This window comes from Dromiciops gliroides, chromosome 1, assembly GCF_019393635.1.
Source record: "Dromiciops gliroides isolate mDroGli1 chromosome 1, mDroGli1.pri, whole genome shotgun sequence".
Classification (NCBI taxonomy): domain Eukaryota; kingdom Metazoa; phylum Chordata; class Mammalia; order Microbiotheria; family Microbiotheriidae; genus Dromiciops; species Dromiciops gliroides.
In genome coordinates, this window is record NC_057861.1 from 189,196,143 (window position 1) to 189,211,025 (window position 14,883).

A 14,883-nucleotide genomic window follows, 5' to 3' on the forward strand; every position below is an offset into this window, starting at 1 on the left:
CGCTCTTGTAAGAGGCGAAAGGGGGCGAGCTCTGGGCGGGGCTGGCCAGGTCTAGGCGTGTTGGAAGGAAGTAGGCGTGGGGTTGTAGAGGATCCCCAGGAGGCTCATAGGGCACCGCCGGATTTCGGAACGCGAATGCTGAAGTCTGTGAAGGCAGCCGGAAGAAAAGGGGAGCACTAGGCAAAACCTTTATCTGCCCGGGCGACTGACTTTTGGAGTCAGTTTGGAGGTCGGCGTGGGAGAGTTGTAGTTCTATGCCGGCTGCTGTCCCCACGGTCATTCGGGCAATTTTTTTATTTGGTTCGTCTGTTCCGTTTTACGCCTACACGGAGCTAAGTCGTTTGACAGCAGTTCGCGATGAGTCCCCAGGGTCTTCAGAAGATGCAGCAGGTGATGAAGTTCTTCGCGGAGTCGCCGGGCTTTGATAGAGTTTTAGAAAAGGTATTGGAAGCCTGCCGCGGGCTCATGGCCCAAGCGGAGCGCGTGCACGCGGGAGCGGGAGTGGGCATGCTGGGGCTGGAGGGGGCGCAGGTCCCCGCACGTTTTGTCCCCCTTGAGAGCTGCAGGGTTCTTGACCTCCCTTACCATAGAGCGTGGTCTTATCAGGCCCGAAAGCTTGTCCGTAACCAGGTTACTTTTAGCTTTTATACCTCCTCATCACCCTCCAGCCCCCACATTCTAATGAATCCCTTTACCTTCAGGAATGTCTTCTCCACCTAATGAAGTCGCGTTTTCAACATTGTCATGCGTGGTAGAAAGGTGACCCTGGTGCCTCTGAGACCGTGTCTGCCAAACTGGAAGGGCTTCAGGTGTAGACCTGTCAAGGCCAGTGCAGTGTCTTTGTTGTTTGATGACCCACGGGGAAGTACAAGGAGGCTTCTAAGCAGTCATCTGCTGATGAAATTTGGGGACCTACAATAAATCATCTGCTAAAGCATGGGAAATGTTGCATCCGCGTGAGTGGCAGGGAATTCCTACACTCTGTTCCATGACTTAGCCAGACATGACTTAGCACATCGTAGAAGCCTGGGAAACCTTGGTACATTCTAGAAATCACTGTGCAAAATGTTAGTGGCTTTGAGTCAAGGAAGACTTGAATTTGAATCCTTCCTCTTAATTCCAGTTCTGTGACCATGAGCAAATCACTTTCTGAACGGAATTTTAGGCCGTGTAAGGGTGATGAAGGGATAGAAGGGTTAGTGATCTCAGGAAAAAGAATAGGGTTAAAAGTTGTAATATAGGGAAGGGTGGAAACTGTGGTCAACAGTTTGACCATTAAAAGAATTTCATTGTTCATTAACATGGAAATGGAACATTTTGGGGTGATGACAAGATCAAAAAACATGCTGAACCTGTTTGCTCAACTCCACAATTCACTCAAGTGAATGAAGATGTGTAAATCATTTTGCAAAGCTAAATATGATATGAATTTTGATTTTCATTTTAAATTTGAGTACTTGGGAAGAAAAGAGGCACTGGTCTTCTAAAGCAGGGTATGGAGGCCCACCCCTTTCACTCTGACTTTTGGAAACTTCCCTTCATCTTAAGCCTCTTCCTTTCTCCCTCCCATCTTCTTATTCACTGAGCCCTAATTGCTTCCTGATACTATTTCCCTGTCACCCTTCCAGTACTGACCATGCTTTCTTTCATGTTCCCCAATTTTCTGGCCAAGATGGGGGGAGTAAAAATATTCTTTGTTCCCCATTGCCATTTCCAGACTCTTTTCCATCATTGTTAATCAACTTATTTGAATTTCATGATATCCAAATTTATCACTCAATCCATTCCACTCCCCTTCTCTTAGGTCAGTCTTCCTCTTTTCTCAAGGAGTTAAATATCTGGCTTACAATCTTTCTCTTTACTCCAACTCCTGTTTCCATACTAGAGAACTTAATATTTTTTTGAGGCAATGTTAAGAGATACTCAGGGTCACAGAGCTAGTAGGTGTCTGAATCCTGATTTGAATTTAGATCCTCTTGACTTCAGGACTACTGCTTTATCCACCGTGCCACCTCTAGCTGCCCCCCAGAATAAATATTAATGCTGTCCCTCAATCACTAGCTTCCTAGATTCTCAATCTACTCAGTTCACATGACCTGTTTTTCTACTCCACCCCAAATATACCCACACAGAGATGAACATACCCTTGATTTTGTTGCCACTCACAAACGTTCCATTTCCATGTTCGTGAACAATTAAATTATTTTAACTGGTCAGAGTTTGACCCTCTTTGATCAAAGTTTCTACCTTTCCCTATGATTTACAGCCTTTAACCCTGTTCTTTTTCCTTATTGAGAACTCTAATCCCTCTACCCCTCAGTACTTCTCCAGGCCATCACTCCTATACTGGCTAAAATATTGCCCCTTCCAAATCTTGACCCTTTGGTGAACCAGTTCAATTCTATGCAATACTCTTCACTAATGTTCGTATCATCTCATATATATCTCCTTTTCTTGACTGATAGAACCACAAGTCTATTTCAAGCCGTCATCACCTCTCAACTGTATTATTGAGTAGTTTTTCAATTAATCTCCCTATTTCAAGTCTCTCCCCACTTTAACTCATCCTCCACTTAGTTGCCAAAGTAATTTTCCCAAAGTGAAGATCTGACCATTTCATGCCAGTTTCTTTGGTTCATGTCTTCCTCTCCTGGCTGGAAATTGCCAAAACTGTTAACAATGAAATAATGAAATGATTTATTAAGCAATTCGTGACATTTGCAGAACAAACTGGAACCAAGCCATAAACCCTTATCATTGGTTTCTACCCAGTTAATATATGATTTAAAGGGAATAAAAAACAGGATGAAGTGATTTATGACTCCAAGTTTCTTATTGGTGGAGGATATTGGGAGACAATCAAGTGAGGGATAGAGGGGTATTCTTGTGGTTAATGACAGTGTGGAATGGAAGTAAATTTGTGACTTAAAATCAGGTGATTTACAAGCAACTGAAACTTAGCTTCACCAAATGGTGGTTAAAAAGCAAAATGGGTTGAAAGTGGTTGGCAGGGCTGCAGTCAGTTAGGTTGGGGGCAGCCCCCAGGCGTCTCAGCTTCCCCTGGCTCTGAAACACCTCCACAGGAGGAGATGGGGGCTGAGGCTCGCCCATGCGAGGGTCTGGCCATACGGCTCCTGATCGCCCAGGGCCCCAGGGCTTGGCTCCAGCCACCCGGGCAAGCGACTTCCACCACTGCTCTGGCTACTGGGCTGCAGCCTCCTGGCCTCTGAGGCCCTTGCCAGTTACTCAGAGGATCAGTGCAGCTGGAGAGGGAGTGGCTTGTCCCAGGAGAGGAACAGCATGGAGCAGCTATCCCTGCATTGTGCTGAGGGTTCCCTGGAGTGGCTGTACCCAGCAGGTGCCCTTCGTCTTACCTCCTCGCCCAGGCTGCCCCTAGGCAGTGCTGGAGCTGGCCAGAGTCCCAGGCATATCACAGCCTACATCACGTTCTCTGGCCCCTGGGGCGGGCAGGGGGCAAGAGATGAACTCCTGATGTTGCTGTTGGCTGAGGCCCAGGGGCCACCAAGAGGCTGGTGTGTCAGCTGGCAGCCACAGGAGATGGTAGCACTGTTCATTCAGTCTACCCCACACTGAGACATCAATTGAGGAGTAGCAGCCTTCCACTATGAACTTCGAGGGGGTTGGCACCTGTACCTTCCCTTGTTCACCCACAACCTTAGCATGGAATGGACCTGTCGCCCTTGCAGTGATGCTGAGGTTCTCATGGCTGTGTATACCAGTGATTTTGTGGTTCGAGGGATGATCTACGGAGTCACTCATGACCAGGAGCTACAGGAGGCAGTGATCAGCGTCAGCACTTCTTGCATCCATGGGCAGAAGTTCCCATTATTCCAGCCAGCTGAGTCCTCCAGCCAAGTATCAGGTACCATCGGCACCCTTTTGCTCAGTGGCATCAGGGCTGACCCTGGCATCTTCCTCTTCACTGACTGGAGCCATTTTGGGGAGGCCTAGCTGGGCTGTGCTCCCCAATACCAGGATTTCCGCCACATGGATGAGGCAGCCCAGGCTGCTCACCATAACCCTTGTGAGATGGCCCTAGATTAAGGCTCTCTGAGGTTGGGGAGAAGGCAAAGAAAGGACCCCACTTATCCTCTGATCACTGCTAAGAAGCTATCAGTACCCAGGAATGTTGCCTTCTTGAGCCATCTGTCCAGAGATGCTATAAGAAGGAATTGCTTTGATTGTGGCTTTTGTTTTAGGAGTCAGCAAGGTTTAACAACCAGCACATTCCTATGCATCCTGGTTGAAAGGTATTCCAAGGGCAGTGTGAATGATGCCAGTCTTGGGAGATGTCCAGTAGGCACATTCTAGGTGATTAATTTGGGGGTGGGGTTAGCCTTGGGTGGGAAAAGTCAGTCTTTTCCTTGGGAGATAAGGAATCACTACATGTGTAGACCTCCCCCACCACTACCACCACCACCAAGGGGACTACTACCAGTGGGTAGATGCTACCTATCCTGCAGATCTTGCAGATCAGAGAGGTCTAAGAGGGGAACAATAAACTGGCCCATCACCCTAACTTCCCCTTTCCAGGTAGAGAACTGCTTCCAGAGCCCGGGATACCCCAGCTTGGTGGGCATCTCACCTTGGAAGTGACTTAATGGATTGGCTCAGGAAGGGCATGGATGGGAGGCAGAATTATGGAGAAGAGGCCTTGGGTGCACTACAGTTATCCTGTACTGTTATATACTGACAGTGGTATTTGGGGGGAACTAAACTCTGCCAAGTGAAAAAAAAATGGAATTACTTGTGCTATTTTTAATATTACACCCCTACTTATTAAAAGTGGCTTTATATTACCTTCCAGAATAAAATATAATGTCCTTTGTTTAAAGTGCTTCATGATCTGGCCTCTTATTTTTCCAGTGTTACACAGTGCTCTCCTCCCCTCCAGGTACTCTTCATTCCAGGTATATTGATCTACTTATCATCCTTTGACCACAGTACTATATCCATGGTCTCCATGCCTGTGGACTGACTGCTCACCTTACTCAACCTTCACCTCTTAGAATCCCTGGCTTCATTCAAGATTGATCAAATCCCACCTTCTGCAGGCAGGTCTTTCATTGTCCTCTCAGCAGCTTAGAAAATAATATCTATTCTGTATCTATTTTGTATATACGAAATTTACACGTAGGAAGATTCTCCTCCACACCCAAAGCAATGTAGATTCACTGCTGTGTTGAACATTCTAATCATACAGAGTTGCCTGGAGTATTAAGAGACTAAGTAACTCAACCAATGTAACAGAACAAGTATGTATCAGAGATTCAATATAAGTTCATAACAGCTGAATTTTATAAAGAAATAAACACAGTCCCTGAAGGACTGTGTTTGAACTAGATAACAGGAGTCCTGTAAACAGGAGTTTCTGTAAGATTTGATGGCTATTAGAATATAGACTTGATTTCATTCATGATATCTGAGAGAAAGACGTAATGACTAAAAAGTTAATGTCTCAAATTTCTTATGACTACCTCTATGACCCAAATTGAGATAGTTTGTTATCTAAGAATTTAGGCAAGATAGCCTTGAATTTAAGACATTTAGGGGTACACATTAGTGTAGAATGGGTAAGCTTTGAGCCAGAAATGGTAGAACAAATACTTTGCTTTGGGTATCCTGGCATGCAAGGCAACAGGAGATAACTTAAAGGTGGGGTAAGAGTTTTGTCCTTCTGTTCAGGCAGTGAAGGATAGCTAAACAAATACTAAAAAATGTGCAACGTGCAAATCATAAATGTGTGCATTATATAGGACAAAAAGTGAAAATATATTTGCCTCTTTAGACAGAGCCAGGGAGAAATTTATTTTTTTTTCTACTCAACTCAGAATTTGCAAAAAGAAAGTTGCACAAATAAAAACCTCAATTTGAATTTGCTCTAATGGGATTTCTGATTTGGTATTGTGCCACTGAAAATAATTACCATAGACACAAGCTTTGGATAAGCTTATATTAATTTATCAATATTATATCAGTAAGGGATTGACCACCTATGTCCCTATGGTCCCAGGCCACATGGTAGAGGAGGCAGAGAGCTTCAGCATGCCAGTTAGCACTAGCAGAAAAGCCCCCCAAAAACACATGGTCCCCCAGAGAGACAGCATGTGGTCCCAGAGAGCCCACATGGTTACCTGTCCAGGTTTTTTATCCCTTTTGGGTAAGAGTCGGGTCATTATACATACATCAAACAAATCTAATTGGTTAGCATTATTCAACTCTAATTGGTTGACACAACTTGAAGGTGGGCTATATTATAATGAAGTCCAAAGATTACATCTGAGAAAGGAATTCAGGACCCCCAGTCAAGCTGATTAGGGCAAAGTCCAATCATCGAGGTGCGGTTTAATTAGTAAGTCTTTGGGCTATCTAGATGAAAGAATCTATCTCTACCCAAAACTCCTTTTGTAAGCTTAGGGTCTAGTGGGTTTCACCTAGATGAGATTTGATGAAATCTCTCAAGGAAAACTGACCTTTTGAGTGGAGGGGGAGGGAAAACTAAGAAAGTGATCTCTGGGTCCCCCAATATTTTGATTGTTAATAATTATTTTCTCCCAGTATCATATCAATATTGATTGATTGCCCATGTGCAAAACACTATCCCAAGTTCTTTAAGAGATACAAAGAGAGACGACATAGAGTCTTACCCTCAAGGTTGTTTTTTATTGGTACCAAGTGATAGTTTTGAGTTGGAGGACCTGAGTAGGCCTGGCATAGCTCATAAACTCCTGTGGATTTAGTCATTATCTATGCCAGTGACTCACACATCTATATATCCAACCCTAATCTCAGTCCTGCATCTCCAGTTGCCTATTGGACATTTCAAACTGGATGACTCAAGATGCCTCAAACTCAGCATGTCCAAAACCAAATTCATCTTTCCCCACCAAACTCACCCCTTTTTTCAGACTTTCCTATTTCTAGCAAAAATACCACCATCCTGTCTGCTACCTAGATTCATAACCTCAGCATCATCCTTGTTGCTATATTAGAGAAAACCAAATGAAATCAACCAAGGGAAATATTAATTTACAATGTCTTTGCTGGTCCTTTAGTAGCTGCTCTTTTCCAATCCAATAGTTCTAGTAGAATACTACTATTTTACATGTCTTACAGTTTACAAAGCATTTTTACATCCATTATCATTTAAATTGTAAGTTACATAATTTGTTTTTGCAAATGATCCAATAAGGTGTATTGCTTTATTTGAAATCTAAAGGACAGCTGACAGCTTGTAGTCCTATTTTTTGCTCAGATGGAGGCAGATAGGCAAAAAACTTTAAATAAAATACTGGATATGTAAACCTTCCCTCTGTCTGTTTTAAAGGCTACCAAATTATTCTTATGCTGCTTTTCATTTTCTCCTTTGTATTTGGGGAAATGACCCAAAGTTTAAAAATGCTATTTAGAGGAGTACCTGTAATAGATGAAGTAAAGCGATCAAAGCTTTTGATTTTCTTTTTATTGAAGTTGAGAGAGGAGCTTTCAAAGAGATAAGTGAAAAGGGGTTCTTTCTTCACCCAAGACTAGGGTATTGTTTTGAATTATTCAATAGGTTCTAATACTTTAATTTGTATTTTATGGTGGGCGGAGCCAAGATGGACTCAGGAAGCTGCCTGAGCTCTCCCAAGTTTCCCTCAGAAACATTAAATCGAGCCTCTAAACGGATTCTGGAGCTACAGAACCTACAAAAAAACAGAGACACACAATCTTCGAAATAGAGATAATTTAGAAGACTTCAGGAAAGGTCTGTTTCAATTGGGCAAAAAGAGGAGCAAAGTGAAGCTCCAAGGGGGTCTGGGCAAGTCACCAGGAGGCTCTTGGCCATAGCACAGATCAGCAGCTGAGGCCTCTTGGTCCTGACTCAGGAGGCTGGTGGTGCAGCAGGCCAGTTGTGAGACATCCGCACCCCCAAGCCCTGGCTGAGAGGGCAAACTGCTCACTAGAGAACTACCCACTGGACAGGTACAACTAGGCCAAACCATTCCAGAAAAGGGAGTAAGCCCAGAGTAGTGAGGAATCCACAAGCCCCAGGAGTCAGAGCAGAAAGCCAGTGATCAGGCCCCTAACCCCTAGCACAAGAAGCTTGCAACAGTGGCCTAGGAGCAGATCTTAACTTTAAAAATCACAAAATAGGCTAAAATATGAGTAAGAAACAGAAAAGGACCCTTACCATTAAGAGCTTATGGTGACAGGGAAGACCAAAATAAACTCAGATGAAGACAGCACTATCAAAATGCCTACATGTGAAGCCTCAAAGGGGAAGATGAATTGGCTTCAAGACCAAAAAGCCTTCTTGGAAGAGCTCAAAAAAGATATTAAAAATCAAATAAGAGGGGCAGCTAGGTGGCACAGTGGATAGAGCACTGGCCCTGGAGTCAGGAGTACCTGAGTTCAAATCCAGCCTCAGACACTTGACACTGGGCTGTGTGACCCTGGGCAAGTCACTTAACCCCAATTGCCTCACCAAAAAAAAAAAAAAAATCAAATAAGAGAGGTTAGAAAAAAATGGGAAAAGAAATGAAAGTTACACAAGAAAACTATGAAAAAAAGAGTCAGCAGCTTGGAAAAGGAAGCACAAAAAAATTGAAGAAAATAATCCCTTAAAAAATACAATTGGGGGCAGCTAGGTGGCGCAGTGGATAGAGCACTGGCCCTGGAGTCAGGAGGACCTGAGTTCAAATCTGGACTCAGATACTTGACACTTACTAGCTGTGTGACCCTGGACAAGTCACTTAACCCTCATTGCCCCACCCCACCCCCCCTAAAAAAATACAGTTGGCCAAATGGGGAAAAAAATCCACTGAAGAAATTGACTCCTTCAAAAGTAAAATTGGCCAAATGGAAAAGGAGGTACAAAAGCTTACTGAAGAAAATAATGCCTTAAAAACTAGAATTGGACAGATGGAAGCTAATGACTCCATTGAAACACCAGGAATCAGTCAAACAAAATCAAAAGAACGAAAAGATAGAAAATGTGAAATACCTCATCAGAAAGACCTGGAAAATAAATCCAGAAAAGATAATTTAAGGATTATTGGATTACCTGAAAGCCATGATCAAAAAAAAAAAAAGAATCTAGACACCATATTACAGGAAATTATCAAGAACTGCCCTAATATCCTAGAACCAGAGGATAAAATAGTTATTGAAAGATCTATCAATTACCACCTGAAAGAGGAAAACTCCAAGGAATATTATAGTCAAATTCCAGAATTATCAGGTGAAAATACTGCAACCAAAAATAAACAATTTAAATATTGTGGAACCACAGTCAGGATTACACAGGACCTGGCAGCTTCAACATTAAAGGATCAGAGGGTCTGGATGATGATATTCTGGAAGGCAAAGGAGCCCGGAATGCAACCAAGAATCAGCTACCCAGCAAAATTGAGCATTATCTTTCAGGGGGGGAAAATGGAGATTCAATTAAATAGGGGACTTTCAAGCTTTCCTGATGAAAAGTCCAGAACTGAACAGAAAACTTGATCTTCAAATACAAGACTCAAGAGAAGTATAAAAAGGTAAACAGAAAAAAAAAGGTTATTCAATAAGGTTAAACTGTTTACATTCCTACACAGGAAGATAATACTTGTAACTCTCGAGAACTGTTTCTCTATTTGGGCAGATAGGAGTATACATAGAGGGTATAAGTATAAATTGACTTTGATGTAATGATAATTTAAAATTAAGGGATAAAAAAAGGAGTAAAGGGGAGGTAATATGGGATAAATTACATCACATCAAGAGGCACAAAAAAACTATTACAATAAAGGGAAAGAAGGGAGGGGTGAGCATTGTTTCAATCTTACTCTCATCAGATTTGGCTCAGAGAGGAAATAACACATACACTCATTTGGTTAAAGAAATTTAACTTACCCTATAGGGAAGTAGAAGGGAAAGGGGAAAGGGGGGAGGGGCACTGTGAGAAAGGAGGCCAGAGGCAGGAGAGGAGAAAGAAAAGGGAAGGGGGCTGATAAAGGGCAGGCAGAATGAGGGAGGCAGTGGTCAGAATTTGTATTTCATGGTTGGGAAATACTGCATTTTCCCATATGGTTTTGTGCATTTACTTGTATATAAACTATCTTCTTGCAGCCAATGGAATTCCTGTATATTCTTTTTATTTGGAATAATTTTTTTTAAAAAACCTTTTGGTCCCCATTTTACTTCCCTTTTACATTTTGCTCACATTTTAAAAAAATTATAACTTCAACTCATCAGCTTTGTCTCCCTTGATGTCCCATTTCTTAAGATATTCAGAAATATGTCTACCTTCTCTTCTTCCCTTCTCCAGTTACAACTGAGGGTTTTAAACAATATTCCATTTTCTTATAGTTTAAAAAAAACAACCAATTTTTTTCTTATTCCTGTAAATCTTGTCATCCCAACCAGGTTGTAAACTCCTCAGGGTAAGGAATACTGTGACAACACATATAGGCACAATGCCTGGACACAAAGTAAGTGGTTTAACTGAGGATTTGTTGATTGACAGGCTGAGTTGGCAGCCTAGAAGTAGAAAGAAATGCTCATAAAAGTTATCAATATGTCCCCCCCCCAAAAAAAATAAAAAGTTATCAATATATAAATGGGACAGCTAGGTGGTGCAGTGGATGGAGCACTGGCCCTGAAGTCAGGAGGACCTGAGTTTAAGTCCAGCCTTAGACACTTGACACTTACTAGCTGTGTGACCCTGGACAAGTCACTTAACTCTAATTGCCTCACCAAAATAAAAAACAAAAAACCATGGATGATGATTGTGTCACATTGAAAATGCTGAAAATGGGTGTATCTGCAAAGCTCTCCAACAATGGCTAAATATTTTATAGGTTTTAGTGTGAGGACACTATGATTAAGACGATTTCATTCATCTGCATAATGAACATGTATACTATAGCAACGATAACTTTTGTTTACTGCTTTAGTACAATACAAGAAATATCTTTGCATTTAACACAATTGTATTAGAATACCATTTTCTGTTGAGATTATTTTGCTTTATGTTATCTTTGCTTTTTTATTCCTTAAGATGAAATTTTTAAAAAAATCAATGATTTGGGGCAGCTAGGTGGCACAGTGGTTAGAGCACCAGCCTTGGAGTGAGGAGTACCTAAATTTAAATCCGGCCTCAGACACTTAACACTTACTAGCTGTGTGACCTTGGGCAAGTCACTTAACCCCAATTGCCTCACTAAAAAAAAAAATCAATGATTAAAAATTTATGCAATATTTGGGGATGAAATTTGATGCCTCATTCAATTTTAGATTCATGCAGAACTACATCCTAATCATTTGTATGGCTTGCTATTTAATCTGATAAAACTATATACTGATTTAATGTTTATCTTTCCTCTACATTTAGCTTACTGTTCTTTCCACAAGTCCTGGAAAAGTGGTTTGTGAAATGAAAGTTGGAGAAGAACATACCAATAGGATGGGCACTCTACATGGTGGTTTAACAGCAACTCTGGTAGATGTTGTATCTACAATTGCTTTGATAAATACAGAGAGGGGAAAACCTGGAGTCAGTGTGGACATGAACATAACGTATGTACCTAACATTTTAAATGTTGAGATAAAAGCTGAGATAAAAGGGCTAGTAAGATAAAAACAAGTTTAAGAGGCAACCAGCTTTATAAATTTCTAGATACGAATATGGCTTTAGCTCTAACAGCTACCCTGCACCCAAAACCAGACCTTTACCCCCTAATTTTTACATTGCTAATGGAGAAAATGGTAAGGCTGCTCACAAATTCCTAACCGATAATAGATTTAAAATGTAGCCTTATTTTCTTTCCATAAGGATAACTTGTACTACTATTTACAACTAAGTATAGATAAATTCCACAACATACAGTGTTATGATTATCTAAGTAAATATGAGGCATTACCTCAAAATAAAATCCCAAAGGAAAAAGAATTATGTTGGAAGTATCTAAGTATACACTAGAAAATTACTAGTCATGGTATAAGCCCCCTAGTAATGTAAAGTAAGGAAAGCCACAGGAAGAAAGAAAAGATAGAAATTACTTAGCTTCTTAGTTTCTTAGTGTCCTTTCCTGAGCCTCTGAAAACATGCCATGTAGACATTCTACAAGACCCATTTGAAGAGTTGTGGAAGAGGTCCAGATGTCATACTTTGCCAAATGTGTTGAGATGGTATTCAGGTCAGTCTGTTTGCCAAATGGTAAACATACAAGCTAGAACTAAATTGTCCTTTTCCATAAAAAAGTACATTATAGCAAAAATGAACTATATGAGCATCAGAAAGATGCCGGTGGTCTGAGCATCAGAAAAGGATGGATGTACCATCAGCCCTCTTTCACACTCACCAGTAAAGATAGGAAGACTAATTCTTTTAAATTGTTGACTAAGGTTACAAACACACAATAGGTCAATGTTCAAGTTAGTGCCCTTTTTTTATGTTTCACAAAGCTGAGAAGAAGTTTTTCTTGATTAATAACCTATTTTATTCCATCTGAGCAAAAAATGGAATTACTTGCTAACATTTCTTCCTTAGACCTCAAAGTTCCTGACGTACTAAGTCTGTCACTTTCCCCTCATGAGAAATAAAAATCACAATTCTGAAACCACCTTGAAAATTTCTTGGCATAGCTTCTTTCTTTGAAAGTATTTATTTTTTTTTAAAGAGTATTTATAGCCAAAGACATCAGCAGAGCAACCCCCCTGTGGTATCTGCCAAGCTGATTTACCTGAAGGAATCCTGGGGTAGACTGAGTAAATTTTTCAAGCATTGCTTGTATTTGAAAGTCATTTCAATGAACAACAAATTCAAATGGGCCACTGTGGGAGGGTTGTAAATCTTGGTATGAACTGGTAAATGAGACTAGTAAAAGGGACTTTCAGGGCAGCTAGGTGGCGCAGTGGATAGAGCACCAGCCCTGGATTCAGGAGGACCTGAGTTCAAATCCAACCTCAGACACTTGACACTTACTGGCAAATCACTTAACCCTCATTGACCTGCAAACAAAAAAAAGAAGGGACTTTCATGGTATATGGTGGTTTGTATTCTACTTTTAGAATAAATTTATTCTTTAAGTAGGTTCTACAAAATTAAAATTGTCATAATATATCACAGTTAAGTTTTTGACTGGTAAAATGCGTTTTAAGTGTCTGCCATGTACCTGGCACAAATCTTTTACTAGGTCACAAATGTGGGTTATCAAAGCAACAAGAGGAAGTTCTCTCTATTATTACCTATTGGCCCTCTAATTTCCCAAATGGACTAGAAGTGAATAAGCCCAGTCAGAACCCAGAAATTTGTAGATATCTCAAATTGAGAAACAGAAAAAATTAGGGAAAGCATTCAAAACTTAGTTCTAATTAACCATGTAATTAGTATTTTCAGTCAATATTTTAAAAATAGCCTTTGTACGTGGTCCATTACATAAGAAATGAATTTTTTCTTTACTTCATCCTAGAGCCTCTTCAGCTTAATGTTCTTGTTCACATGTTGGCAAGGAAACAAAAGTAGCTTTTGAAGTAGAGATTCCATAGTGGAATCCATGGATCCCTGTAGGCATCTAGGACCCTTCAGGGAGTTTGAGGTTAAAAAAAACCCAAAATTCATCTTAATACTGACTTTTTTAATATAACCCACAAAAAAACACATTTCTTTGGGGTTCCCAATTATTATTTTTTTTTTTGCAGGGCAGTTGAGGTTAAGTGACTTGCCCAGAGTCACACAGCTAGTAAGTGTTAAGTGTCTGAGGCCAGATTTGAACTCAGGTCCTCCTGACTCCAGGGCTGGTGCTCTATCCACTGCACCACCTAGCTGCCCCAACCCAATTATTTTTAAGAGTCTAAAGGGGTCCCAGTAACAAAAAAAGTTTAAGAAATACTGCATATGGGTTAGAAAGATAATGCTACGGGGATCAGAAGTAAACTTAGGTTGCTGATATAAAAATGCTTTCTTAAAGTTTTCTTCAGGCAGATATATCTTAAAATGCACTTACATGGAATAAGAAGTCAAACCTTTACAAATGTAAAGAATAGGCCAAGATTTGCTCTAGTATCCCCAGTATTTATGGAAATACTATCAGAGGCAGCACCAAACAGTTGAAAACATCATTTGTAGTTGGAGGACATAGGTTCAAATCTTGGTTCCATTTCCAGTGTTCCAGTCCACTTTTGGGCAAAGTCACTTAATTTCTTGCAACCCTAGTTCATCGTCTGTAAAATGAGGGGTTTCCTAGATGACCTCTAAGGTCCTTGCCTGCTCTACATCTGTTTTAGTATGAACATTGGATAGCAATTGTACTATATCTATGCCTTTAATCAATCTCTGTCCATTAATTATGTCCCTTATGTTCTCGTTCAAGGTACCTGTCCCCTGCTAAGATAGGAGAAGAAATATTGATTGCTGCTCACATACTGAAGCAAGGAAAAACTCTTGCCTTTGCCAGTGTGGACCTGACAAACAAGACCACAGGAAAACTGGTAGCTCAAGGCAGACACACAAAACACCTAGGAAACTAAAAGTCTAACTTCTTTAAAGCTGTTCAAGAAACAACTGATAATGATTTCATTGTATTTCTGTTTAAACAAGTAACTTTTAAGTTTAACTTTGAAAATAAATTCTTTTAGTTGAAATTCTGTGAAAGCTACTCAAAAGCAAAGACCATGTATCTAAAGTTGAACCAGTACCTCCAGCAGAGAATACACTGGTGGGGTGCCATAAAATGGAGCTTAGTTTTAAACAAACGTATGTAAGCGTTTAGTTCTAAAACCTCTCAAGCTTATAGGACTCAAAAAAAAATACAAATAGCTTTAATGGAAGATAAAAATTGCAAGTGTGCCAGGCATAGGATACCATTAAAAAATGGATTTCACAGGCAGCTAGGA

The 14,883-nt window shown here is 40.8% G+C and overlaps 1 protein-coding gene across 2 annotated transcripts; it reads left to right on the forward strand.

The window, feature by feature from the left end:
* Nucleotides 1-92: 92 nt before the first annotated feature.
* On the forward strand, nucleotides 93-14,628 carry ACOT13 (acyl-CoA thioesterase 13). 2 transcript variants are annotated; one of them, XM_043966551.1, is made up of 4 exons: nucleotides 93-441; nucleotides 3,708-3,883; nucleotides 11,381-11,565; nucleotides 14,361-14,628. In XM_043966551.1, the coding sequence occupies exons 2-4, from the start codon at nucleotides 3,830-3,832 to the stop codon at nucleotides 14,515-14,517; spliced, it is 396 nt and encodes a 131-aa protein (XP_043822486.1). In that variant the 5' UTR covers nucleotides 93-441; nucleotides 3,708-3,829; the 3' UTR covers nucleotides 14,518-14,628. The 2 variants fall into 2 exon arrangements, with proteins under 2 accessions (XP_043822486.1, XP_043822477.1); XM_043966542.1 differs by lacking the exon at nucleotides 3,708-3,883 and having other exon boundaries at nucleotides 95-441.
* Nucleotides 14,629-14,883: the final 255 nt, after the last annotated feature.